Here is a 24,922-nt window from a genome sequence, read left to right as displayed (position 1 = left end):
AGGAGCAAAGCCGGGGAAGGAAAGGGGTTTGGCAGTTCAGTATCACAGAGACCTTGCATGAGGGCAGCCGTTCAGATCCCCAGAACCCACAAAAAAGATGGGTGGGCACGGTAACTCATCAGTGTTTTAGCGCACAAAGGTGTAGACATGGGATCCCCAAAGCAAGCTAGCTGTCACCTTAGCCTTATATCCATGAGCTCTGGGTTCAGTTGAGAGACCCTGTCCCAGTGAATAAGGTCAAGTGACTGAGGAAGACTCCTGATCACAACCACAAGCCTTGACATACATGCATACACACACACACACACACACACACACACACACACACACACACACACACACACACACTGGAACACAGAAAATCCTCCAGAGTAAAACAGCTTCTTATGACTACTCAGTCCACAATGCAATGTTTGGCCATTTCAGTAATGCAAGAACCCTAAAAGCACAAGATAGGGAAAATAAGTAAAATTATCTGCCCTAGCTTTCTTTTCCTATTCTAAAACACTGACCAAAGCCAACTTAGGAAGGAAAAGGTTTATCCCATCATCCAGAGAAGACAGGAAAGGAACTAGAGTAGGAACCAGGGAGGCAGGTACTGGAGCAGAAACCATAAAGGAATGCTGCTTACTGGCTTGCTCCCCTACACAACCAGGGCCACCTGCTCAGGGGTTGAACTGTCCACAGTGAACTGCAACCTGTCATATCAATTAAGATGATGCTCATGGGCCATTCCTCAGTCGATGTTCCCTCTTGCTGGCCGATTCCAGTTTGTGTCAAGTTGAGAAACACTAACCAGCTCCAAGCAGATGGAAGATTTTCTGAAAAAATCTGGAAGCTACAAACCAACTTTCACCACCAGCTATTTAAAGAGCAGTGTTTCAGGGGCAGTGTTTGTCCTTCAGTAAGAAAAGCCCTCACCACCTTCCTCTGCCACCACGTGACAATGAGTGGAGCCTACAGAAACCATGAGCCAAGATTTTTAGGAGCGGGGGAGGTTGTCAGGGTTTTTTATATCAGGTCTCCTGTCTCAGCTATAAGAAAAGTAATATACAGTTATGAAGCACTGGTTCTAGCTTTTTGAGTTTGAGTCATTTTCTCTATAAAAGGTACATCATAGTACTTGAGAATAACAGAGCATCTGCCTTTTCAAAGGTCCTTAGAGTAATTGTTGCCAAGAGAAGCTTTCCTGAGAACAGATTAGGGCTTGTGTGGGGAACCTTTTTCCCCTAAAAACCTTCATCTTCCCCTAATTTTATATCCTATCTCCACAAAGTCCAGATTTACCAATGTGAATTTTCTAAAAAAACAAATGTCCAAGAGCTGCAAAGAGCCAGATCATGTTAAGTTTGGAGAGGAGAAATCCACCCTGATCATTTACACTCTCAAAGGATACCTGGCATTAGCAATAGCCATATTGCGGTAGCAAATGCCACCATAAGTCACCTAAGCCCAGACTCTGTTCTATTTTCAGAGTAAAAGAGACCAGAGTCCAAGGAAACCGTTAAGACTTCCTTTCATGTTTCAGATTTACCAGACTGAACTATTCTGTCAAGCGAAAACACTCAGCACACATCCAACACAAAAGCAGACCCACCAACACACACACACACACACACACACACACACACACATACACACACACACACACACACACACACACACACACACACACGTGCTCAAGCCCAGACATCAAGACTTTCATATTCTTTTTGTTGTTGTTGTTGTTGTTGTTTAAAGAGTACAATGTTCTTACCTTTCCAAAACTCCCTTTACCAATAGCCCGAAGGATCTGGAAGTGGTCAAAGTTGACTGGAAAAAAGGAGAAGACGACAATCAGGTCAAGTGTAGACATTGTGCCCATGGACTACCCACTTGCTCGGCTGGCTTCCACCCACCAGTGTCATCCACCAAGTATTAGCATCTGGTCACTGAGGCACTGCCAAATAAAGGACATCTCACTCTCCCCCCCCCCCAGACAGTTAAAACCACAGGTACAAAGGATAAGACATTTTGCAGGGGACAAAGGACAACAGGAAAACCCAGCTACTTGGGTTTCACATTCTAACATGTGCATTTCCCTTCTCCGGGTGGACCTGTCCCCGCCGAGGGCTCCTCTGATGCACCCGGTACTCTTGAGGTCACACTATAGCTTACCTGTGCCTGCTGTTGCATTTCTGTCTGATCTTCCCTCACAGTCTGTCACAGCCTGGCAGTGAGGCCACTGCAGGCCCAGCATGCAGACCCACCCACCTGCTGTCACCCTGATTCACACAAACCCTTGCCTCCGCTTAGCTCCCTCTTCATCTTTGTCCTTCGGTCCTCACTGATTGGTGTCTGTCCCAACCTCTGCCCTGAAGTAGGTCAGCAATGCATGGCCATACTGCTGACTGTCAAGAACATCTTTCAGGGTCTCTGAGCACCCTTTCCTTTTTTTGTTTTGTTTTTGTCTTTGTTTGTTTGTTTGTTTTAAACAGATCTTATATATCCCAGGCTGACCTTGAGCTTCTGTTCCCTCTTCCTGTGTCTTTGGAATGTTGAAATTATAAACGTGCCACAGTGCCGAGTTTATCTGGTACTCAGGATTGAGCCAAGGACTACGTGCATAGTAGGTAAGCGCTCTGCCAACTGAGCCATGCCCCAGGTTCCTTCCCTCCTTTCAAAAGTACCTACTTGACCTCTAGAGGACAGCCTTCTCCTGAATGTCCCCCCTTCAACAGCTGCCACAAGCCCAGTCTTCCCAATACACCTGGAGGGGACACTGGAATCTGTCAGCTGCCTGTCACACAACTACTCTCCTGGCCCCCAGAGAGTTCAGTGGCATGCCAGAGCCTGACAAAGTATCCCTTACCTTTAGGTAGATTGAACTGATGCCTGGCCCAGAGTACTCTTGGAGGACTCAAAGATACCTTGAATTTCGTGGATGCCACAGACCCCAGACAGAGTGGTGTCTACTTTTCCCTGACCACACATTTCAGTACATCCACCAGACCCCAGGCTGGGTGGCAATAATCTTTTCCAACCACAGCAGCTCAAAGCCAAGGATTCTTTTATGTCTCCTTTCCCTCCAAATCCTACCTTTCGTCCTTTATCAGGGTGGGTCGGTATTTCCTCCTCTGTTCTCTTTCATCTATCCATCCTGAGGCCCCCTTGGTTTCTACCTTTTTCTGTCACCTGGCCTCTACAGTGGCCTCCCAACCTCCCCCCCTGACCTTCCCTTGGGGCACATGTGATACGGATGGAAATCATGTTTGTCCCCTGCTTACTCCCCTGTGCTGATCCTTCTTTCTTATCCATAGAGAAAATACTCCTCCCTGAACTGCACTGTCCCTGCTCTGCTCCTGTCCTGTCACCCCATAACCTTGAGACCTACCTACATGCTACACACACAGGTCCTAGTACAGCTGTTTCAAATCCATCCTTTGCTGGTCTTCCAGCACCCAACTGTCACCCTGCTTCACCCTTCTGGGTCCCAAGAGGGGACTGGGTCTAACTTCCAATTAAGCATGCAATCCTGTAGTGTGGTAACGTCCACTAAACACATCATTCTGGAAATCTCTACAGCACTTGATCATTTTTCTTGACTAGATTCTGAGTTACCTGGGGTCAAATGTCACTAGTATCCTATTTGTCCTGACTCCCTTAGCACCCCAACCCTGCTGGCACACTGAGGCATTCCGTCACTACTCATTAACTGAAGGGATGATTTCGTGAGCTAATCTCCATACTCACGGCGCCAAGTGCATAAGTCATTGGTAAATATTTTTGCGTTTGACGGAATTACAGCCAGTTCTCAATAACTAGGAAAGACATGTTATTTGCGAAGATGAAGGGAATTGATTAGCTCGCAGCATAACTGAAGCTGGGGTGTGGGAAAGTCAATGAGCACATTGCTTTCTTGTATGTTAAACTTTGTCAAACCACAGTCAGACTCCAGTGAGCTGTCAAACACCTGATGTGCTTAGAATGGCGTAACGGCGTTAACTGTTAACTAGCAAAGCTCCCATTCTCTAACCCAGCTCTGTTTGCTTTTAGAATAACTAACTGGGACCAGAAATTCCTTCCTTCACCTCTATCCACTCACTACAGGTTGAGGGAGAAGAAGAAAGCAATAGACTTGGGCCACAGCTCAAGTGACAGTCATGTGCTGGGACACGTGCTTATCCTAACAATAATCTCCATGGTTTGGAAGGCAAATGCCTCTATGGGTCTCTGCCACCTGCCCCAGGCAGCATAGCCAGCTCTCCAGAGGCATGACTAACAAACTACCAGGACACAGATTCTGAGGCCCTACATGAGAGGCAGATTCTTATCCTTATCATAAAAACAAAAACAAACCAATGATGCTGTTTAGTGGGTGGGGCTGTGGCTGCTGGATTTCTTTTTGATTAAAAACAAGACACATAGAAAAGACTTATAAACCCCATTTTATCATTGGATTTGGAGCTCCATTTGTGATCTTATTGTGGGGGCGAAAGGGTAGTCATCCATCCATGTCATCAACATAGAGGCCAGGTTACCTAGACTTGAGTTCCACCACTCAGCACCTGGGTGATGTTAGAGATACTGCGTAAACTCTGTGCTCCAATCTCCCTCTTAAGGCTAGGTGTGACAAACGAGTTCCTTTTCTCAACAGTGTGTCAAATACCTAACAGAAACAACCTGAGGAGACTTGACATTTAGAGGGAACAGTGTGTCGCTGTGTGGAATAGACTGGTCTAAGGTTAGAGAGCTTGAAGACTCTCACGTGGTGCCAAACAGGAAACTGGAATGAAACTGTAAGCTAGGCCAGGCTGTTGCTCTCCGGGCTGACAGCCTGTGCTCTATGCCCACCAACAATCTCAAAGACTGCACAATCTCCCAGCACATCACCACCAATTGAGGACCAAGTGTTCAAAGACATGAACCTGAGAGAGTGTGGTAGTTTGCTTTCTATTGCTTTGATAAAAATAAATAAATAAAAGCAAGTTGGGGAGGAAAGGATTTATTTCGGTTTCCAAGTCCTGATCACGGTATATCATGAAGGGAAGTCAGAACGTGAGCTCAAGGAACCTGGAGTCAGGAGCTGATGCAGAGGCCATAAAGAAACACTGCTTGCTTGCTTGCTTATTCTGGCCTGCTCAACCTTCTTTCTTGTAGAACCTAGGATTACTTGGGGATGGCACTGCCTATAGTGGGCTAGGCCCCTGCAGGACCCTGGCGTTTGAATGTGTTTAGCCAGAATGTCCCACTGACTAAAGCTGTTTTGGATAAGTTATCATGTGTATATATGAGGAAATCACACACACACACACACACACACACACACACACACACACACACAGCTTTCTGGCATCACTTAATAAACAATCACTGCACACCTGGTTGACTACATCCTTATCTCTTGACTCCAGACATCAGCCACCCCTGTTGACCTACTGCTTTCTGGTGACAGGTCGGGCCACTCAGGTATGACACAGTTTGGAAAAGTGTCATTTAGACCTGGCTATGATCCACTGGAACCTTGCGGTAAACTTGTCACAGGTCTGACACCAGCTGTCTCCTCTGTCCTTCTTCCCTGCTTCTCTGGAGCTGAGTGAGTATCCAGGGCTATTAGTTTCTTCAGCAGTTGGCCACTGTAGATGAACAGCTTCATGCTCACCAGCATTTCCAATGTCCTCTGAAGGTACAGTCCCATGACTACTATCAGTCTTGCTGCAGGCGCAGCCCAGTTCCATCTGCCTTCAGGACTTAACCCTTAATACCCCACCTGGGCTGCATTCCTAGCCTCAGATGTCTTATCCCTTCACCATCTACCCTACCTGTAGATTCCCTATGGTGGACAATCAGACACAACTCCTGCTGATGTGCACTGTCCTGGGAAACCAAGTTGGAGTAATAACCACAGAAACTCAGGAAAATGTAGAGGAAAACACATGGCTTTGGAGGTTAACAGGCTGCAATCCAATGGAGGAGGAGAGAGTTTCATGTGAGCAAACGTAGCTGCATGCCAAGTTATATATATAAAAAAAAAAAAAAAAATGCAGTTTATTTAGGGCCTCTTTTTACCTTCCTTGAGTCTGCACTTTCAAGACAGTCTTATGTAGACTAGGTTAGTCAAGGATGCCCTTAAATTTCTGATCCTTTGAGTGCTTGGATATTAGGCACGTACCACCCCATCCAGTCATTTAACACTGGGAATGGAACCCAGGGCATCAAGCCTCCCCCTCATTAGAGCCCAGGGTCCTGCTATTGAGTAGATGAGGGTCACAGATTATGGCATTAAAACTGTAAATCCCAGTTCCAGACACAGAATGCCTTCCCTGTACATCCCTAACCATGATGTCTAGGAATAACACTTGGTGTTGACTGTGTCCCTCAATATGTCATTGGCTTAGTTCAAAGCCATAGACTTAAGGTCTTCACCCAGCCTGGAACTGCTAGATCTCCATTAGAAAGAACCAGAGCTCTCAGTGCTATGCACACATGGTTCAACTGGAGACTTAGATAACTGGGGTGCTTTAGTTTCATTCATGTTGCCTTGACAAAACAGGAGAAAGGGCTTGTCTTAATTCAGAGTTCCTGGCTACAGTTCATCGTAGGAGAGAAGTCAAGGAAGCAGAAACTCGAAACATTGACATGAAAGAGAAATGAATGCATGCTTGCTTGCTTGCTCACTTTTGCTCAGCTTGATTTTCCCACCCTTACATAGTTCAGAACCTGCTACCTAGGGAACCATACCCCCTCCCAGTGGGAAGGCCTTTAATTAACTGAGTCAACCTCACATAAACATGCCCATAGGCAAACTTGGTATAGGCCAGTGGTTTTCAGCCTTCCTAATACTACAACCTCATAGTGTGAGGAACTGTACTGTTTCTTAACCATAAAGTTATTTTTGTTGTACTTCACAACTGCAATATTGTTACTGTTATGAACATTATGCAAATATCTGATATGAAGGCTATATGATATGTGACCATTGTGTAAAGGTTGACTCCAAAAGGGGTTGAGAACCACTCATTTAGACACTCATTTACTGAAACTAACTACCCAGGTACTCCTAGATAGTGTCAAGTGGAAAGTTAAAACCGACCATCACATAGGGGAAGCATAAAAACAGTGTGTCTTTACTAATTAATTCCACAGGGCATTTTTTTGTCATGATTCCCTAAACGTACAGTGTAACAAGCACTTGGACAACATCTACTCTTAGTTAACTGAAGCTATGGGTTGTCTAACCTGTTACTCATAGGTTGTAAGTGCACATACATGCTTATTTTGTGGGTCACTGCAATGTGACATCATTATCTACAAAGCTCATGCCCCAAAACCAGACAATTGAGTTATACAAAACAAACAAACAAATAAACACCTGTATGCTTTAAATAAATTTAGGAATTTGTGTTAGGCTGCATTTGTGACTATCCTGGGCTACATGAGGTATATGGGATATACGTTGAACATTCCTGGTTTAAAATGAAACAGAAGGTATTTTTGGTTCTGTGTAATAAAACTGAGAGTTTGCAGCTACTGTGAGGGGCTCCTGGAAACGATCCCCTGAGCTCACCATGCACACTGTGCTTCAACTAAATGCTGAAAACTACAAAATACACCAAAGAAACTCCAAGCATACCCCTGTCCTGGTGGAACTATAGATCTAGGGCTCTGGTCCTGAATACAGCCTTCTTCCATCCTTGGCTCCTTGGATGGCACGGGCCTTTTTCATATCCATGCTCTGGGCTGAGAAATTCCACCCAAGGGTCTTCTCCTGGCCAGTGTCCATGCTGACTGGCAGGGCTGATGTGGGAAGTGAAGGCCAGGCATTTGTTTGTGACATTCCATGTGGTCCTGCTCTTCTGCCCGCTCCACTTTCCACACATGGAAAGAGAAGCTTGGATTGGCTTGACAGAATGGCAACCCTGTTTTCAGCATCATTAAAAAGCACTTTGTTTCCTCGTTGATAAATATGTTTAATAATACCCGAAGCCTTTTCTTTCTAACAGTCTTATCAGGGAAAAAAACAAAACAAAACCAAAAAATAAATAAATAAAACACTGAATCTGTAAGTGGCTGGGAATTTGCATGCCTAATTCATATGGAGTGGAGTACAGCAACAACTTTAGGATGTAAATTAATTTAGAGCTGGTGGAAAATTCATAAGACAGGCTTTCAAGAGAGCTTGAGAACTCAACTTTCAATCTGTCCTTCCTCTCTGTGTGCCTGATGTCTTCATTTTCTTTCTCAATGCTGTCATAAAAAAAATAATGACAAAGGCAACTTAAGAGAGAAGGAGTTTATATGGCCCACAATTCCAGGCTATACTCTACCATTCCAGGGAAGTCAGGGCAGCAGTCAGGAGCAGACAGCAGTGTGCTAACACATGCTTGCTAAGGCTCAGTTCACTTTCTCCAGACTAAAGCCCATGTCTAGTAAGGATGTCTTCCAACTACAGTTAATGTGGTCAAGACAGTCTCTCCCGCACAGATGTGTCCACAAACCAACTTAATCTAGCTATTCCTCACAGAGACTCCCTTCCCAGGAGATTCTACGTTGTGATAAGTTTTGACAATCAGAAGTACCTTTATGTAGTTCTTTCCTGAGATCCTACTGACAAATTGTTACCAAGGAGCTTAAAACAATAGGAAGTAATTATCCCACAGTTCAAGAGGCCAAAAGTCCAGTGACAAAGTGTCATCAGGTCTGTGTCATTCATGAAGACCCTGGGGGTCCTTTCCTAACCCTGTCACCAGTGCTTGGCACACTGAATCCTGTCCCTGCATCACTCTGGGACTATTCCTCTACCGTCACATGGCTTCTCCTCATGTGTCTCTGGTTTCTTCTTACTTAGTCACTTCATTGGAGGTTCACTCTAGATCCAGGCTGCCTCCAAGTTAAGATCTTCAGTGGGACCAACAATATCCTGTTTACAAAACTGGCCCCATTCTCAGGTCCCAGGTAGGTGTGCACTGGGTGGTGGGGGAGAGAAGAGCTACTCAGCTTGGGGTACCCACAGGAGCCTTGCTTGACACAGGAATGGCCAGTCAGGTTGACTGAAAACTCAAGCTCACATTTAAGCTATCTATTGTTCCACACTGGTGTACACATCTGCAGCTGCCAGAATCACAGTTTTAGGAATAGAATTGGAACCTTCTGCTCTTCTGTATGGTAGAGTTGAACCAGAGCTCTGATTGTGCATGGCCACGAGGTCATGTGACTAAGCCCCCTGAAAGGTCCCAGTGCCCAGGACAATGATTCAAAAGGAAGCTTCCCAGATACCTAAACCACAGATGTGTCTGGCAGATGACTGCTGACCACCTCCTTGTTTAGAGGAAGAATAGTGAAGGCCCAGCATGACTGGAGCTTCCGCTGGCGGAAGCTCTTTGATTCAGTTGCTGAGCAGCGAAACAGGAAAGGTGACAGGTGATGAGGAAGAAGATGCCAATTCCACTGCCTGCTGCACAGGGAATGGCACTGGTGCTCATGAGCAGGGACAGAAGCCTAGGCCCTGAGAAGTGAGAGGACAGTCTGATCCAGATGCGTAATAATTAGACGTCTTTTCTTACCAATCAGAAACAAGCACTCTCTTTTCGTGCCATTCCTTGAGGATCCTAAAACACCTGCTTGATGTCCTTATAAAAGTTGAGAATCAGAACAAAGACACAAAGAGAGGACCGTGGGAGGACACAGATGATGGCATTTCTAAGCCACATGGTGTGGCGGCTGGCCACTTGAATACCCTGCACGTTATTTCCTGAATGGATTGACAGTCCCTGGCCTGTCACTGTGAGCAGTGACCTCAGCTCTGACATCAAGACTGCTCTCATATCTCCAGTCTCAACCCCTCTACCCACAAACCCAGGGCTTTGTGTCCAAGTCTGTGAAATGAAACCGCTAATGCCATAGCCTTGCAAAGCCATAATACAAACCTTAGAGCTCTAGAAATTGGCAAGTACTCTGCCGGGAAGGCGAAAGCCATGGGATAAATTACGGTCGACGCAGTGGTTGGATGTTGAGACAAATGAATTCAGAGGAGGGAAATGGTTAAAACCCAAAGAAAATGGTGGAGCCTGGGCAAAAATAGTTGCTTCTGGAGATTCAATCTCCATATCGACCTCAGAACGTAAAACGTATCACCTGATCAATTGAAGCTTCGCCTGCAGTGTGAGATACCCTGCCCACTTCACAGCTCGGTGTAGTCTATCCACAACTGGAGATGCTCGAGGAGTTAAACAAACTGTGAAAACAAAGGCTTTCGCATGACGGCTTTAGTCACAACACAAATTGCCGAACACATGGTTGGGTTTTGTCAGCTTCTGGGAAGAAGGTGAAATGCGCCAACAGAAGTCTGAAGAAAATGACAGCATCTGAGATGAAGCAACGGAGAAGAAAGTCTCCCGTGACTCCCGGGCTCCCTGCAGCTGAGCAGACTTCTGCAGCTCGCATTTTCACGAAGTCACACATCTTTCCCTCCTCTGCTCATAGGAGTAAAAAAAAAAATCTTTCTGCCTAGTCCTAATATTCTTTCAAATCCGCAATGGGTGAATTGTGCTTTTCTTCCTGAGTGGCAGAAATGACACAGCCTGCCAGCCTTTCATAGGTACTGATTTTGTCATCTTCCCAACCTGGGGGGGGGGGGGAGACATGGAGACATTGCCCCAGGTTCTTACAGGCAGAACTCAGACACACTCAGTTTGCATAGACAGACATGCAGAACACCTGTGGATTCAAATATCAGTGATGGGGACACTGAGGCAATTAGGAAAAATCCAATATAAGGAAGCCTCCTGGTGTGGGAGGAGAGAGAGAATAGACGACCAGCTGAGAAGCAGCACTGCGCAGAGTTAAGGCCCAGCCCAGTTCCCAGGCCTCACCTTTTCAGAACTATCAATGCCACACTAAGCAAATGGGGACCAAAACGTAATGTGATCCGGACCTGTGTCAGCCAGGAGACAGGTGCATAGGAAGGACCAGTGCCCAGTAGAGACTGGGGCCCAGCCTCTTACAGAAGGACATAGAGAATGAGAGCCAGTGAGGACCACTGTGAGCAGTGATAAGCAGGAGAGGGTTCCATAAGTGTCCAGGACAGAGGACTCCACTGACTGTGCCAGCATCTTAAAGTAAGTGGCCTTAGAGACAAGACTAGAAAAAGAAAGCCCCTGTCCTGCCTGGACAAGGAAATCATGCACACATTCTCGGATTGAGGAGCAGTGCATACTCAGGCCTTGGGCGGGATGAAGGATCTGACGGGCACTTTCGTGAGCAATACAGCCAACCCCTCTAACTACATAAGTACAAGAACCTCTGTGAACCATTTGTGCTGGCAAACAGAGCAACAAGGGATAAATGGATAGAGTTCTACAAACACACAGTCTACCACGACTGAATCCTGAAGGAACAGCCAACACAAAAATACCAGTATCAAGCAGGAAGATTCAATTAGTGAGGAAAATTTTTCCCCAAAGAAAATCCAGGAGCTAGACAGCCTCATGGGAAAATTGAACTGAACAAAGATGAGCCATCAGTCCTTCTCAAACTCTGGCAACAAATGTCAGCCATCTTGCATAAGAACTCTCAGATTCATTTCACAAGGCAAGCATTGTCCTGACACCAAATCTAGACACAGACTACAAGGAAATAAAACCAAAGCTTTCTCCCCAAGGAAGAGACTGCCAAAGCCCTCAGCCAGGTGTTAACTGAGCCTACTAATAGCACGTTGAAAAGAACCCATGAGGAAGACTCCGGACACTCAAACCTCACCACCACACACCACGCCAGTGAAAGACAGAAACCACAGGTTCATCTAAACAGATGGAGACCATGTGAGTATCATCTTCTAAGATCCATTTTGAAGACTTGCCATCCCTGTCACAATCACCCTTAGGCATAGCAAGGCCAATCAAAAATAGCAATGACTCACTGAAAAGTGGCAACCATAAAGGCTTCCCCAAACCTTAGATTTTCCAACCATCAAAATACTGGTTTCACCGCTACCCTGGAAGCTGGTTGAGAAGTTTCTGGGAACGTCTTGATGACTGCGTCCATCAGGCTTCTCAAATGCCACGTCCTCCCAAGAACAACAAGCAGGCAGTCTCTTGGACTTGAATCTTTTCATTGGGTCCTTTAGAGGGAATTTCTATGAATCTTGAAGAAGGATAATCTCCAACATGCACACGGTGCAACTGCCCCATAGAACAAGGACCCCACACTGCCCCCAGTGAGAGTTCCATACATCTAACCACTGTCTGCGGAATGGCGTGTTCTGGGGAGACGGCCACTTAGGTCTCCACTTCTCTTGCTTTTATTAGGAAACAGAAGGCAATTGTCTCAAAACGTCTGAACAGAACAAAAGTGAGCTTTATGTACTGTTCATTCCTTTCTAAGGAGAATCTGGCATTTCATAAAAGCTCTCTAGTGGGAAAGTGTCAAACAGATCTTCTGGGGATTCATGGAACATGTTTACCTGAAGCTCACTGTTGTTGTAGGCATTCTGTACTGAAGAAACCAGAAGTCAGGAGGCAGGCATCATCCCTCCTGTCAGGACCCTCACATCTAGCTCACACTGATGAGGTCTCTAACTTGTAATTTGGGGGAGGGGTTGTTTTGTTTTTTGTTTTTTTAGGTACCCAGTGTACTCAGAGTTCTCATGGGGAGGGTCATGCCTGGGGTCAGGCAGCTCCTTAGAGAAGTGAAAATTAAACTGAAACAGGAGCACTGCAGGAACCAGACAATTCTAGGAGAATAGAAGTCTGTCAGGAAGATGGGAGTCTGTCTAGGGATCGTCTGAGAGATGATTCTAAGCACAGCCAACAGAAAATTCAGACTTGAGATGTGGGTGTTCAACAGAGGCCACCCCTGGAGAGAGCAAGGGCTGGGGAAAAGCACTGAACAGATAAGAAAGGGTCTGGCCACACATGAGGACAGAGATGAAAATGATGCCCTTATCTAGAGGGGAGGGGAGGGAAATCTGGCAGGGGTTAGGGGTTGGTCCAGGAGAAAAGGAGTGAGTTATGAGAAGAGGAACAAGGAGAGGGATGAGGGGAGAAAGGGGAAAGAAAAAAAGAGAAAGATGTGAGGGAGAGAGACAGAGAAAGAGACAGAGAGAGAGAGAGAGAGAGAGAGAGAGAGAGAGAGAGAGAGAGAGAGAGAGAGAGAGAGAGGCACAAGCATGTAGATTGGTATGATCACTTTCTCTACCTAACAAGCTTATGTCTGATCATGTCTGCTCAGTGGTGTAACAAAACTACCTCAGCTCTTAACATCTTGTAACAATAATGATTTACTGTTGCATTTATAGCACACAAACTAGCCAGCTGCCTGCATTCACTCAGTGCCTTAAGCTTTTGGAGCTGCTGTAACAAACTACCATGGGCTGGCTGGCTAATAAACAAGTCATTTCTCATGATTCAGAAGCTGAGATGTGCAGGGGCTAGGCATCTGTTCATTTAGCCTTTGGCCACCATTATTGTTTTACTTCCTCGGATGATGGGTATCTCTCTGAGAGCTTTTACAAAGACATAGTCTCATCTGGCCCTTCACCTCACAAAGGCCCATTTTCTAACACCATCACAGTGGTTTCAGAGTCTGATCCATGGATGGGTCACTGCACTAGTGTCTGTCTTGCTATGGTTATAAAGTAACAAAGCATTTGAAGGACTTAATCTGGCTCACAGTTCCAGGGTACAGTCCATCCCGGCGGGGAAGGCATGGCGGCAGGAGCATAAGGCAGCTGCTCACAGAGTATCTGTGGTCAGGAAGCAGGGATGGATGAATTCAGTTATCAATGCTTTCCTCTTTTTATAGCCCATACCCAAGCCCATGGGATGGTGCATTAATAATTAAGGTGAATCTTCCGGCTTGTTTAACCTAATCCAAAGAATCCCTCCCAGCAAGCCTACAGGCTTCTTTCCCAGAAGATCTGAGATCTTGACATGTGGCTAAGCAGTGCTAACTGCCATAGGCACAAATATCTAGACTGCAGTACGTGGAGAAAGTCTGACAAAGGCTACATCTCACTAGGTCCTGCTCCCATTGCTATTAAACATCTTGCTCTTCAGATGGCGGCACACTGTTCTGCTTTGTTCCTCTCCTATGCCTAGCGCCCAGCACAGCACATACGTTCACGGATACCCACGAAATAAATGTATTCTGCTGATTTCTGCACATCACTCTCATGTTGACTCCTAGAGCCAACCTTGTCTCACCCCTGGACCATGCCTATGTGTGTGGACCCAGCTGTGATTCTTTTTCTAACCTTTGCTTAGGTCCTTTCCTGATTTAAAGCACCAGAGGTGCCTTCTCAGACAATTTTTGTGATTTTTTTTTTAATGTGTCAAGTTGACTGGTACCCAGGGTAGTCCCAGTGGTCCACATTATTCCAGATGAAGCTGTCCGGGTATGTGAGGGAGAAATGTCATTTGCATGAATCAACTGGGAAAAGCAGCCAGCCCTCTTCAACATGGGTGGCCCCCATCCTGTCTGGATAGAACTGAGCTACTGGTGACCCTCCTGTTCCAGCTGCTGGCATTCTTTGAGCTGAGCTATCAGGTGTTTGTGGGTCATGATCTTACAGCCTTTAAGACTGAACTCCCGCCATTGGCATTCCTCAGCCTGTCAACTGCACTCCTGGAGACTTTCTCCATATTCATGTGAGTCAAGTTCTTTATGACAAAACTCTTTGTGAACCTATTCCATTGGTTCTGTTTCTCTGGAAAGTTCTAACAGCATCTCTTGGCAGACAGTGTCTACTTCTTCCCATCTGTCCTTATGTTACAACTACAGCATCTGCATCTGTCTCTTCACTTGAGGACATGCTCTTGTGGGAGAAAGCTGCTGCAGGATGCATGTCAGATGAGAAAGCCAGAATCTGGAGTGTCCTGGAAGCAGCTCTCATCCAGTAGCTGGTAGGCATGAATGGATAGCATCCTGGGTCCTTGTAACACAGGGGTGGATGACTCCAAAGAGTGGTCTTCGGTGTTCTTCAAGTTCTGCAGCACCTTGTGTTCCCATGGTGACCAGAACGAAGACACAGCTTGGAGTGGCTGCTTGTTCCTTCCTGCCTTGTTTCCCCTCCAAGAAGGTGTCCCAGAATCACATTAGAATGGTACCACTTCTAGCTGGATCTTTCTCTGACCATTTTCTAGGAAAGCCCACACTAAGATGCTACCATCAAAGGGTTCACACATGATGAGAAAAGTTCTCAGAAAGAGTTAAACCTCCCACTGAACATTCTAGAAGGCTGGTTGCATGACTAGAACATCAATGATCATAGAGAGATTGGAATGTTGCAAATCCAAAGCCTGATTTTAGTCTATCCTGGGTTAGTTTCAGCCTCTTAAATAGCCATTCCCTGCTTCCCTCTGTATTTGACTTGATGTCCTGTGACTAACAGATAAAACCTTTTCGAATGAAGCCTTAGTTTCTGCCAACCAATAAGCTAAGAGTAGCATCAGGTAGCACCTGAAACATATGGCTGAGAGATGGCCCCACTTCACCTTAACCTTCCTTTCCAATACTCAGACAGTGTGGCTGACATGTGACTTTCTGTGTTACATTACCTTCAAAACTTCATCAAACTCTTACCACGTTGCAGCATGGAATTTAGGTAACCTAAGTCTGTGTTCCAGGCCCATCTTCACTCACAGATGGCTATAGAATAAAAATTCTCTTTACATCACAAAACCCTGGGTACCTCCCTTCTGGCACACAGTCTGTGGTTGTTAGTGCATTTGTTTACTAGCTTGGGTCTAACAAGGTCACCGGTCTCCTTGTGTCTTCTGTGCCCTGCGCAGAGTCAGCTGGATGACTGATGGTAGAGTAGCCAAGCCTGGGCGTAGCCCTCTCCTTCCCCATATTAGCTGCCTCACTAGGAAAATAAGAGCACGATGCCAAAAAGTGGCTTCCAGCTTTATGATCTGGGCTTGAAATGCCAGGGCTGGCAGGTAAGAAGGGACACAGTGTTAGTACATGACAAGGCTCAAGATGTGAACGTGGCTCTGGTCAGCTTTAATTGGGCAGGGGTTCCAGGACAGCACAGCTATTAGGAAGGAAAAAGCAGAGACGGGAACAGCCTCCTTCCTGGGGCCTTTGGTGGCTGCTAATGGGATGCAGCCTGGTGCAGCTCCAGTCAGGTATCTGCATAGAAACGGCCTTTAAAAGTTCCCGTTCTCAGAAACTAATGAGTACCCCACACTTACACATAAACTGTTCTTTTCTAATTTTTTTTTTTTTTTAGCTACTCTCCTGGTTTTCCTCAGGGCTTCTACTTATGATTCCAGGAATCAAAAATCAAACTTCCTTTGTGAAGGCAACAGACCCCCCACATTGATTGCAGTTCACTAAAATGATGGCCCTGGATTTCAGGGTGTGTGTGAGGATAGGCAGCGGAGAAGAACCTGAAATGACCACCCTGCAGGCCACAACACCTGACAGAGGAGAGAGTAGATAAAAATCTGAGTGATCCTTGAAGTTGGCTTAATACTGGCTATCAACATAAAGGGGTCTTGTATCAAAGAGATGGGTTCTGGCTATTCCTGTGAGGCGTATCTAGATCAAGAAGAGATGGAAGAGCCATTCAAAATGTAGGTGTCCCCTTGGACTAAATAAAAAAGATTCAGTGAGTGTCACCAGCACCCATCCCCCTCTGCTTGCTGCTGCCATGACTTCCTCCTGCACGATGACCTGACCCTGGAACTGGACTGGAAATGCAACCTGCTTTCGATACATTGCTTTTGTCTCTGCAATGAGAAAAGTGACCAGTGTCAGGAAGTTGAATCCAGGATTAACCACAGTGCCACAAATGATCTTCAGACCCTGAAGGTCTGGTCTGGGCACTTTCACTGAAAAATGGACTGTGCTGGGGTTGCACACACTCTTCAGAGAACGACAACAAAAGCCTTGAAACAGCTCTGACACAGAAACCATGGAACTCGGGAAAGCTTTTTGGGGCACACCAGCCAAGACTGAGCATGTACACAGGACTAGTATGTGCACCCACTCCAAATGCAGTCTCCAAATTCACAGGCTCCCCAAAGCACGGGTGCAGGATGCATAAGGATGCATATAGGATGCATAAAGGATGCATATAGGATGCATAAAGGAAGCATATAGGATGCATATAGGATGCATACAGGACTTGTTTCAGCCTCAGGGTGGAAGCCCCCTAAATCCAAAGTATACATTCAGTGTACCCTGCCTGGTTCTAGGATGGTATGTATGTAGGTGAGTGCAGGGAACAGTGTAAATGAACCCCTGGAAATCAGCCACAAAGGAAGACAGGCCTCAGAGTTTTAGTCACACAAAGTTACGAGGTAAATGATAGTAAGAAATCCGGGTCTCTATCGTATTTGGGAGCAGGTGTATAGAGGACCGTGTGGATGACCATTCAGAGCACAGTGATGTGAGCAGCGGTCACAGGTGTGCTCATCTTGCAAGACACCACGAGCTGGGCACAAATGATTATCTCCATTACAATGCTTCTAGAATGTACTGCTGCAGTTCACTAAAATGATGGCATTTTCAAAAACCACAAGCCACGGTGAGTGTTGACAAGACAAAGGACACAGAAAGGCGTCACTAAGAACCCCAGGATCTGCAAAGAGGACGACTTCTCTGAAAATCAAAGAGGGGAGGGAAAGATTGGGGTTTTCATTCTCCTTCACTGAAATGAGCTTAACCTTAAGGGAAACCAAGTAGAGGGGGAAACCGTTCTCTCTATCAGGAGGGATGCGCAGGCTTTCATTGCACCATTCTGCAGTTCTTTGGTTAACTTTGGTTCTGTGGACTATGGCAAAAGCTGGTGCTGGGTGGGGAAAAGCCCCAGAGGGCAGATAAAGGATGCTATAAGAAATGGGGACATTTTGTCATCGCCTGGACCGCTATTGGCCCAGCATTACTAGACGTCTAGCCAAATACTGAATCCAAAAGACAGCTGCCGATGCAGAATCCATGCTGCTAGCTACTCAATTTAAATAAACCTATCGAAAATTCTGGAGATATTATTGAAGATATATGAAGGCCAAGGGAACGTATTTAAAGCAGTACAAGTAAATAACATGAAACTATTTTTACCAGATTTATTTATTTTATGTGTATAAGACTGTTTGAGCTGAATGTGTATGTGTGTAACACGTGTTCACCTGGCACCTGGGAAGGTCATAAAGGGTTCTGGATCCTCTGGGATTGGAGGTATACACTGTTGAAGCTACTATGTGGGTGTTGGAAACTAAGTCCTCTGCAAGAGCAGCCAGTGCTTTTGATCCCTGAACCATCTCTCCAGCCCCCACAAGTGGTTTTTAAAGAGAAACAACTCTGACTTAAGCAATGATAGTCAAAAGGCCCAGTATCTGAGGCACAGTGTAATTTCAATCAGTAATCCAAAGGAGACGTGTTTTATGCAATAGAGTAAGTATGAGTTAGGGTGAGGAGCATTAAGTAATCGCTATCAGGCGTGTGAAGACAGGAAAAACCTCTATTTCGTTCCATACCAAAATGACATATGGTACGTCAAATTGCTATTCCAGGAGGGTGGGGGTCTTGGGTGACTGGCAGGAAAGCTGGTGCTATAATGTGACAATAGCTAAGCCAAAACTTTAAACAAACTCTCTGTCCAGCTTCCTGGTTTCAGAAGCAATCAGCTAAGGACAGGAGACAGAGATGCACTCAAGTGTAAACATAATTCAACCTATTGAAAAGTGAGGGGAAGACCTGGAACAGATGAGGCTTTTGTTTTCTGGGCTTCTTCACAATCTTGGAGGAAGCAAAGCAACCAGAAAAGAAAGGATGCCCCACTCACTGAGGCATCAGTAGAAGAACGGAACATACCGTACGTCATAGAAGATGTGGGTGTCACAAAGCCACGGTCTCTATGACATAGATCATACCTGAGCACAGAGAGAGTCCCTGTGTATCAGCAGGAATGAGCTTTTCTTGCAGAAAAGCTGACCAGGAGGGCTTGAACAGGAAGTCACAGCAAGATATCTAAATCAATTAATCTGATTGAAAGGAACTCAACATCAGTGGCCAGGAGAAGTGCCAATCAAAACTGCTCTGAACTCTCACTGCACAATGGGTGAGCCAAGGCGCATGCTCCAATCTACCACCTACCGTGACACGGCCTGACAACCAGAGCTAAGTCGCTGCACAAATGTGTATCAAAAAGAGAATTATACATGTAATGATGTACAGTCAAACTCGCAAAGAGAATGATATTGGACAAAAAGACGCAGCTTAGGGTCACGATAGAACTCCTGTTTGCTGCTATGTTCGGTTGGCTAAATGCTTAACATGAATAAACTTGTGCCTGCGCACTTTTATGTATGTGCTCTGCTGTGTTATAAACCCCTTGGCAAACTGAAAAATCTGTGAAATCAACCATCCATAATGTGCAAACTTCAGAAGCACTGAGGCTGAGGAATGCGGTGTGGCTAAGGCGTCCTCTGTTGCTGACTCTGCCTAATATCCCAAACCATTGCATAAAAGGGCAAAAAGCTAAAAGGATCTTAGCCGTCGAGAAACCTCCGTGGGTGGTACATATTTCAAAAACCTTGGTCTTGCAAAGAGTAGGAAATGCAACTCAAAGAACACATCATGAGGTCCAAGACTGGCTAAGAGCTATGATTATACAGAGGATCCAAGTCCGGTTTCCAACACCCATAGGAGGAGCATTGACAACTGCCTATAAATCCATGTCCAGAGCATCCAATGCCACCTTCTGGTCTCCATGTGTATTACACTCACATGTGCATATCCATGTATACACATTTTAAAGTAAATCTTAAAAAAAAAAGAAAAGAAAAAAAGAAAAAAAACCTATTTGAGGTGCCTCCTGTTTATGTGCCTCTGTCTCATCCTGAAGATGCCCCCAACCTCTCCACCCCTGTCAGTTGCAGATTTCTTTTCATTCTCATGGTCACCCGGCCATCTTTCCTGTCCCTCCCCACACTTGATCTTGAACTCCCCCATTTCTCTCTACATCCCCTCTCCCTCGCAGCTCCCTCCCTCCATCTGCCTCTTGTGACTATTTTATTTCCTCTTATAAGTGAGATCCAAACATCCTTGCTTGTGCCTTCTTGTTTAGCTTCTTTGGGTCTGTGGAGTGTAACTTGGGATTCCTGTATTTTATGGCCAATATCCACTTATAAGTGAGTACACACAATATGTGTTCTTTTGGGCATGGGTTACCTTATTTAGGATGGTATTCTCAAGTTCCATCCACTTGCCTGCAACGTTCATGGTGTCTTCGTTTGTAATAGCTGAATGATATTCCATTGTGTAGATGTACCACATTTTCTTTATCCATTCTTCAGTTGAGGGACATCTACTCCATTTCCAGTTTCTGGCTATTATGAATAAAGCTGCTATAAACATAGTTGAGCAAGTGTCTTTGTGGGATGATGGAGCACCTTTTGGGTATATGCCCAGGAGTGGTATAGCTGGGTCTTGAAGTAAAACTATTCCACGTTTTCTAAGAAACTGCCCAACTGGTTTCCAAAGGGGTTGTAAAGGTTTGCACTCCCCCCAGCAATGGAGGTGTGTTCCCCTTGCTCCATATCCTCGCCAGCATGTGCTATCTCTTGAGTTTTAGAGATACCCAAGAATCAGTGGGAGTGACCTTAGCTGTGACTCAGCATTGGGGACATGGGACCTGAAGAGGCCACCTCCTTTAGTCAGGCACAAACCCCAGTGGAGCTATAGAGACACCAACTTACCCACAAAACTTTTGACCCAAAATTTATCCTGTCTACAAGAAATGCAGGGATTTGGAATGGAGTAGAAACTGAGGGAATAGCCATTCAATAACTGACCCAACTTAAGACCCATCCCATGGGCATGCACCAATCCCTAACACTATAAATAATGATGCTCTGTTATGCTTGCAGACAAGAGCCTAGCATGGCTGTCCTCTGAGAGGTTCTACCCAGCAGCTGACTCAGACAGATGCAGACACCCACAGCCAAACAGTGGATGGAATTTGGAGACTCTTATGGAAGAGCAGGAGGAAAGATTGTGGGTCCCAAAAGTCATAGGAACTCCACAGAAAGACCAACAGATTTAACTAACCTGGACCCTTGGTACTCTCAGAGACTGAACCACCAACCAAAGAGCACACACCTAGGACCTAGGACTTCTTCCTACGTCTATGTAGATGCACAGCCTGTTCTTCATGTGGGTCCCAAACAACTGGAACAGAGGCTGTCCCAAAAGCTGTTGCCTGGGCTGTATGTGGGAATAGGTCTTCAAGCTGGGTTGCCTTAATTGGCCTCAGTGAAAGAAGATACACCTAGCATCGCAGAGACTTGAAGAGTCAGGGGATACCCGGGGGGCCCACCTGCTCAGAGAAGAAGGAGAAGGAGGGGAGAGGTGGCCAGGAGGGGGCAGTGTGCAGGATGTAACATAAGTAAAAAAAAGTAATAATAAATTAATTTTTTTAAAGACCCATAAACTCTAAACTTTTACAATGTATATGTGGAATACTATTTTCTATCTTGTCATCCTGGAAAAACAGTGTAAATCCTGATGAGAGCCAGATGAGTCTAGGTGTGGACTGAAGAGTCCCAGGCAGACTTGCATGGGCTGCTGCAAGGACCCTCCTGGGGTGTAACTCTCTGATGGCTTGTCAGTTCTAAGATGTGCAAGCTCAGTGACTCAGCTGTCCCTCCACTTGTTGGTGGGTGTCCTTTGGTACTTGCCTCACAGAGACTCCTATGATGTCCATTAGGAAACCCAAATGAGGATGCTCACATCCCTCATCAGCAGGAGAATGAGTCAATAAATCATGGCTTAATCAGGGGGGTTACTGCAGAGCAAGCAGCCCAGCTGAATGAGCCACAGCCTAAATGTAAACATGAAAAATGATAGCAAAGGAGAAAAACAAGATGCAGAATGATCCAGCTCCATCATGATAGGCTTTAAAAATAGCACTTGTAACTGGGATTACATAACGTTAAGCAAAAGGCTAAGCCTCTGTAGCATGAAGACCCAAAATTAACACTGATCCAGCTCTTTGCACCTCATACTTTCTCGCATGCTTTGGATGGGCCAGGCATTCTGATACTCACGGGTAGATATGACGGTGTGCATTTTATAAGCAAGAAACAAGAGCCATGGTAATGTGAAGTGACATCACCAGGTCATAATGCTCTGTGGTAGCTCTGTTAGGAAAGGTTAGGTGCCTCCAGTCTGAATCTGAAGTAGCCTCACAGGATCAAACATTTGAATGGTTGGTCCCAGTCAGTGACATTATTTGGGGAGGTGGGGCTAGCTACAGGAAAGGCATTTCCTGAGGGTGAGCCTTCTTACTTTCTGTCGAATCTCTGCTTCCTATCAAATACTGATGCTAAAGAGGGAAGAATATCGTGGCTTGTGAAGAGTCAACCTGCCCACATGCCTTCTTCATCCTCAAACCATGAGAGGCAAGAGAAAGCAATAGAGCAAGGTCTGCCTCCCCTCTCTCTGGTCAATAGTAGGCTCTCAGCAGGTGAGAGAAGATGCTAACTCAGGCAGATGCTGGGCAAATGGGAGGGTTTGGGTAAGTGCTCAACAAGAGATGGTCTTCCTGCATGTAGACCCCACATTGATTTTACAAGATATCTACAGTGTTAAAAGAGCAGATGTAAATTGGCAATCTTGTCTGACAGAAGTCTGGGTTTTTTATTTCATTATTAGATGGCCCATTATTCCACCCCCAGAGACTGGAAATGCAAATTAAAGGGATGTTTTGAATGTTTTTTAAAGTCTTGCAGAGCCTAAGTTATTATAGTCATAATTGGGGTACAAGATGGAGTAAGATTCCCATTGTATCAAGATAAAGATAAAGGGATAATCGTTTCTATCGGTCCGTTCTTGAAAAAAAACACTGTGTTTCTAACAAACTCCTGTATCAATGGCCCTCCTAATTGCCCATCTCCTCATTGTGAGCCAAATGGCTGTTCTTCTGGCATTGACAAAAGGAGCAATTTCAGTTTATTTTCTTTGTTTTTCTGCTTCTCCTCTCTTGCTTCCTCTGTTCTTTCATTCCTTGTCTCTCTTTCAAGAGAGCAACTGCAGTGACTCAGTGGCTGAATCGGAACAGCAGACATCGGTCCCCAGGGAGGATTCTCCTGTGCAGCTGTGAGCTCTGCCCTGGGGTTCTTGCCATGCTGCGCCTTGGGTGAGCTGAGGTCTGTCCCCTACACTCCTAGGATACCTGCTTGGCCCACTCAGGAGCGATCCCTTCATGGATGCCTGTAACAGCCATGCCTTCTCCAGCATGGTGTCAAGAACCTGGGATTGCTGGTACTGCTAGTCTTGCTTCTTCTCAGCTATGTGGCCGTGACAACTCTACTCAACCTTTCTATCACTTCAGAGGCGACAAGTGGAGGCCCCCCGTGCCTGCTACCCCACTATTCTGTAAGTTTTGTTAAAGAACTGGGTTAAGCACAGACTTTAAGAACCTAACATTTCACGTAAATATCCAGATTTTTGATGTCAGAATCCAGTCATCTAAGCACTCTTACCACAGGCTCTCACAGGTCTGCTGGGGCTTGTAGTGGCTACCCACTCTGTCTGGGGTAGCCTACAATGGAAACCCAGGAGTTCATGAGTGGAAGGAGCCAACCAGTTACAGTTGTGACACACTATTTATTACCACATTCATCCATCCCTCTCATAGACTCTGTGTTTCTTGGACCTTCCCTTTACCTAGAATATTCTCCTGTACAGATTTACTCAGAAATCCCATCCATCCCTTAAGGCCATATTCACATAAATGGTTCCCTTTATAAGAGTTGACATGATCATGGGGTCTCTTTACAGCAATGGAAACTCTAACTGAAGAAATGAGGCATAAAGTTACAAATGAAACTGAAGCTACTTGTTCAGATACACTGGTGGTGGGAGACTAGCTTGGGTTGGGGTGTCTGGCAGGAGCCCAAGGATATCACATGACTCTGCATCAGAGTGAGGGGCTTTAAAGGCTCCAACACCTTCTACTGGCTTTGAGGTTAAGATCCAGGGATGCATGTATCCTCTAGAAGCAGGAAAGGGACGGGACTGGATCATGGGCCACATCTTCCAGGAGGAAGCAGCCCTATTGGCATCTCCACTTACCCTGGTAGAGGCCATTTTAGACTTTTGACCCTCAGAACAAATGGCACCAGAATACCAGAATTGTTTGGTGTGCACCATCCCATGATTGGTGTGACAGGGGCCACACAAATACCCTCCCAGTGAAAAATTGGCCTGTGACAGGGAGAAAAACTAAAAGGAAGATGCCAGGAGGTCTGGAGTCTGGCCTACTCTCTGGTAGCTATGGTGGCCTTAAGATGTTTTACTTTGAAGGAACATGGATTCCTCGTCTATAAATGGAGCCAGAAGCACCTAGTTCTAGGGCTGCTGAGAAACCATAGGCACATTCACATATGTAGCTGTTACACTCCCTTAACATGGGAAACTCCCAGGAGAGCATTTCTACTCACTCACTGCTATTGACAGCAGGTTTTGTAAGCAAGGAAATAATTCTAATTATAGGTCATATGTGGCTCTGGGTACATACTCATCCCCAGCATCTTCCATTGCAAGTATAAATGATGCTTAGGGACTTTTGCTCCCTCTTCCTCCCCTGCCCCACTATGAATGTGACTGCCTACTCCAAGTCACAGGCTACCCCAGCTTTGTTATGGCTTTCCACACATCACTCTGTGGTATTGTCTTTCAGTTCCTGTTGCTAAGTATGGAGTCCGCTTCTTTGCTTCTTGCACCTGAGAAGACAGAGACTTGATTTGGCTAAACAGTTGTATAGGAGTACTGCTCTCAGATTCAAGCTGAGACTTCAAGAGGGTCTCCGACTATCTTGGTTACTGTTCTATTGCTGTGAAGAAACATCATGACCACTGTGACTCTTACAAAGGAAAACTGTGGCTTCTCCTCAGCTCTAGAACCAAGTGCTTCTGGCTGCACTTACAGGCAA

At 45.7% G+C, this 24,922-nt stretch overlaps 1 protein-coding gene across 2 annotated transcripts in view; it reads right to left on the bottom strand.

The window, feature by feature from the left end:
* Positions 1 to 24,922, bottom strand: part of STK32B (serine/threonine kinase 32B) — a gene marked incomplete at both ends in the record, with an annotated part of 241,085 nt that overhangs the window by 184,109 nt on the left and 32,054 nt on the right. For both annotated transcript variants that reach the window (XM_080928587.1, XM_080928588.1), the window contains one exon: positions 1,757 to 1,812. In XM_080928587.1, the coding sequence (XP_080784713.1) occupies positions 1,757 to 1,812 (56 nt within the window). The remainder of the gene's footprint in view (positions 1 to 1,756; positions 1,813 to 24,922) is intronic.

Source organism: Micromys minutus, assembly GCF_963924665.1.
Source record: "Micromys minutus genome assembly, chromosome: 1".
Lineage (NCBI taxonomy): Eukaryota > Metazoa > Chordata > Mammalia > Rodentia > Muridae > Micromys > Micromys minutus.
This window is presented reverse-complemented; position numbering and strand designations above follow the sequence as displayed.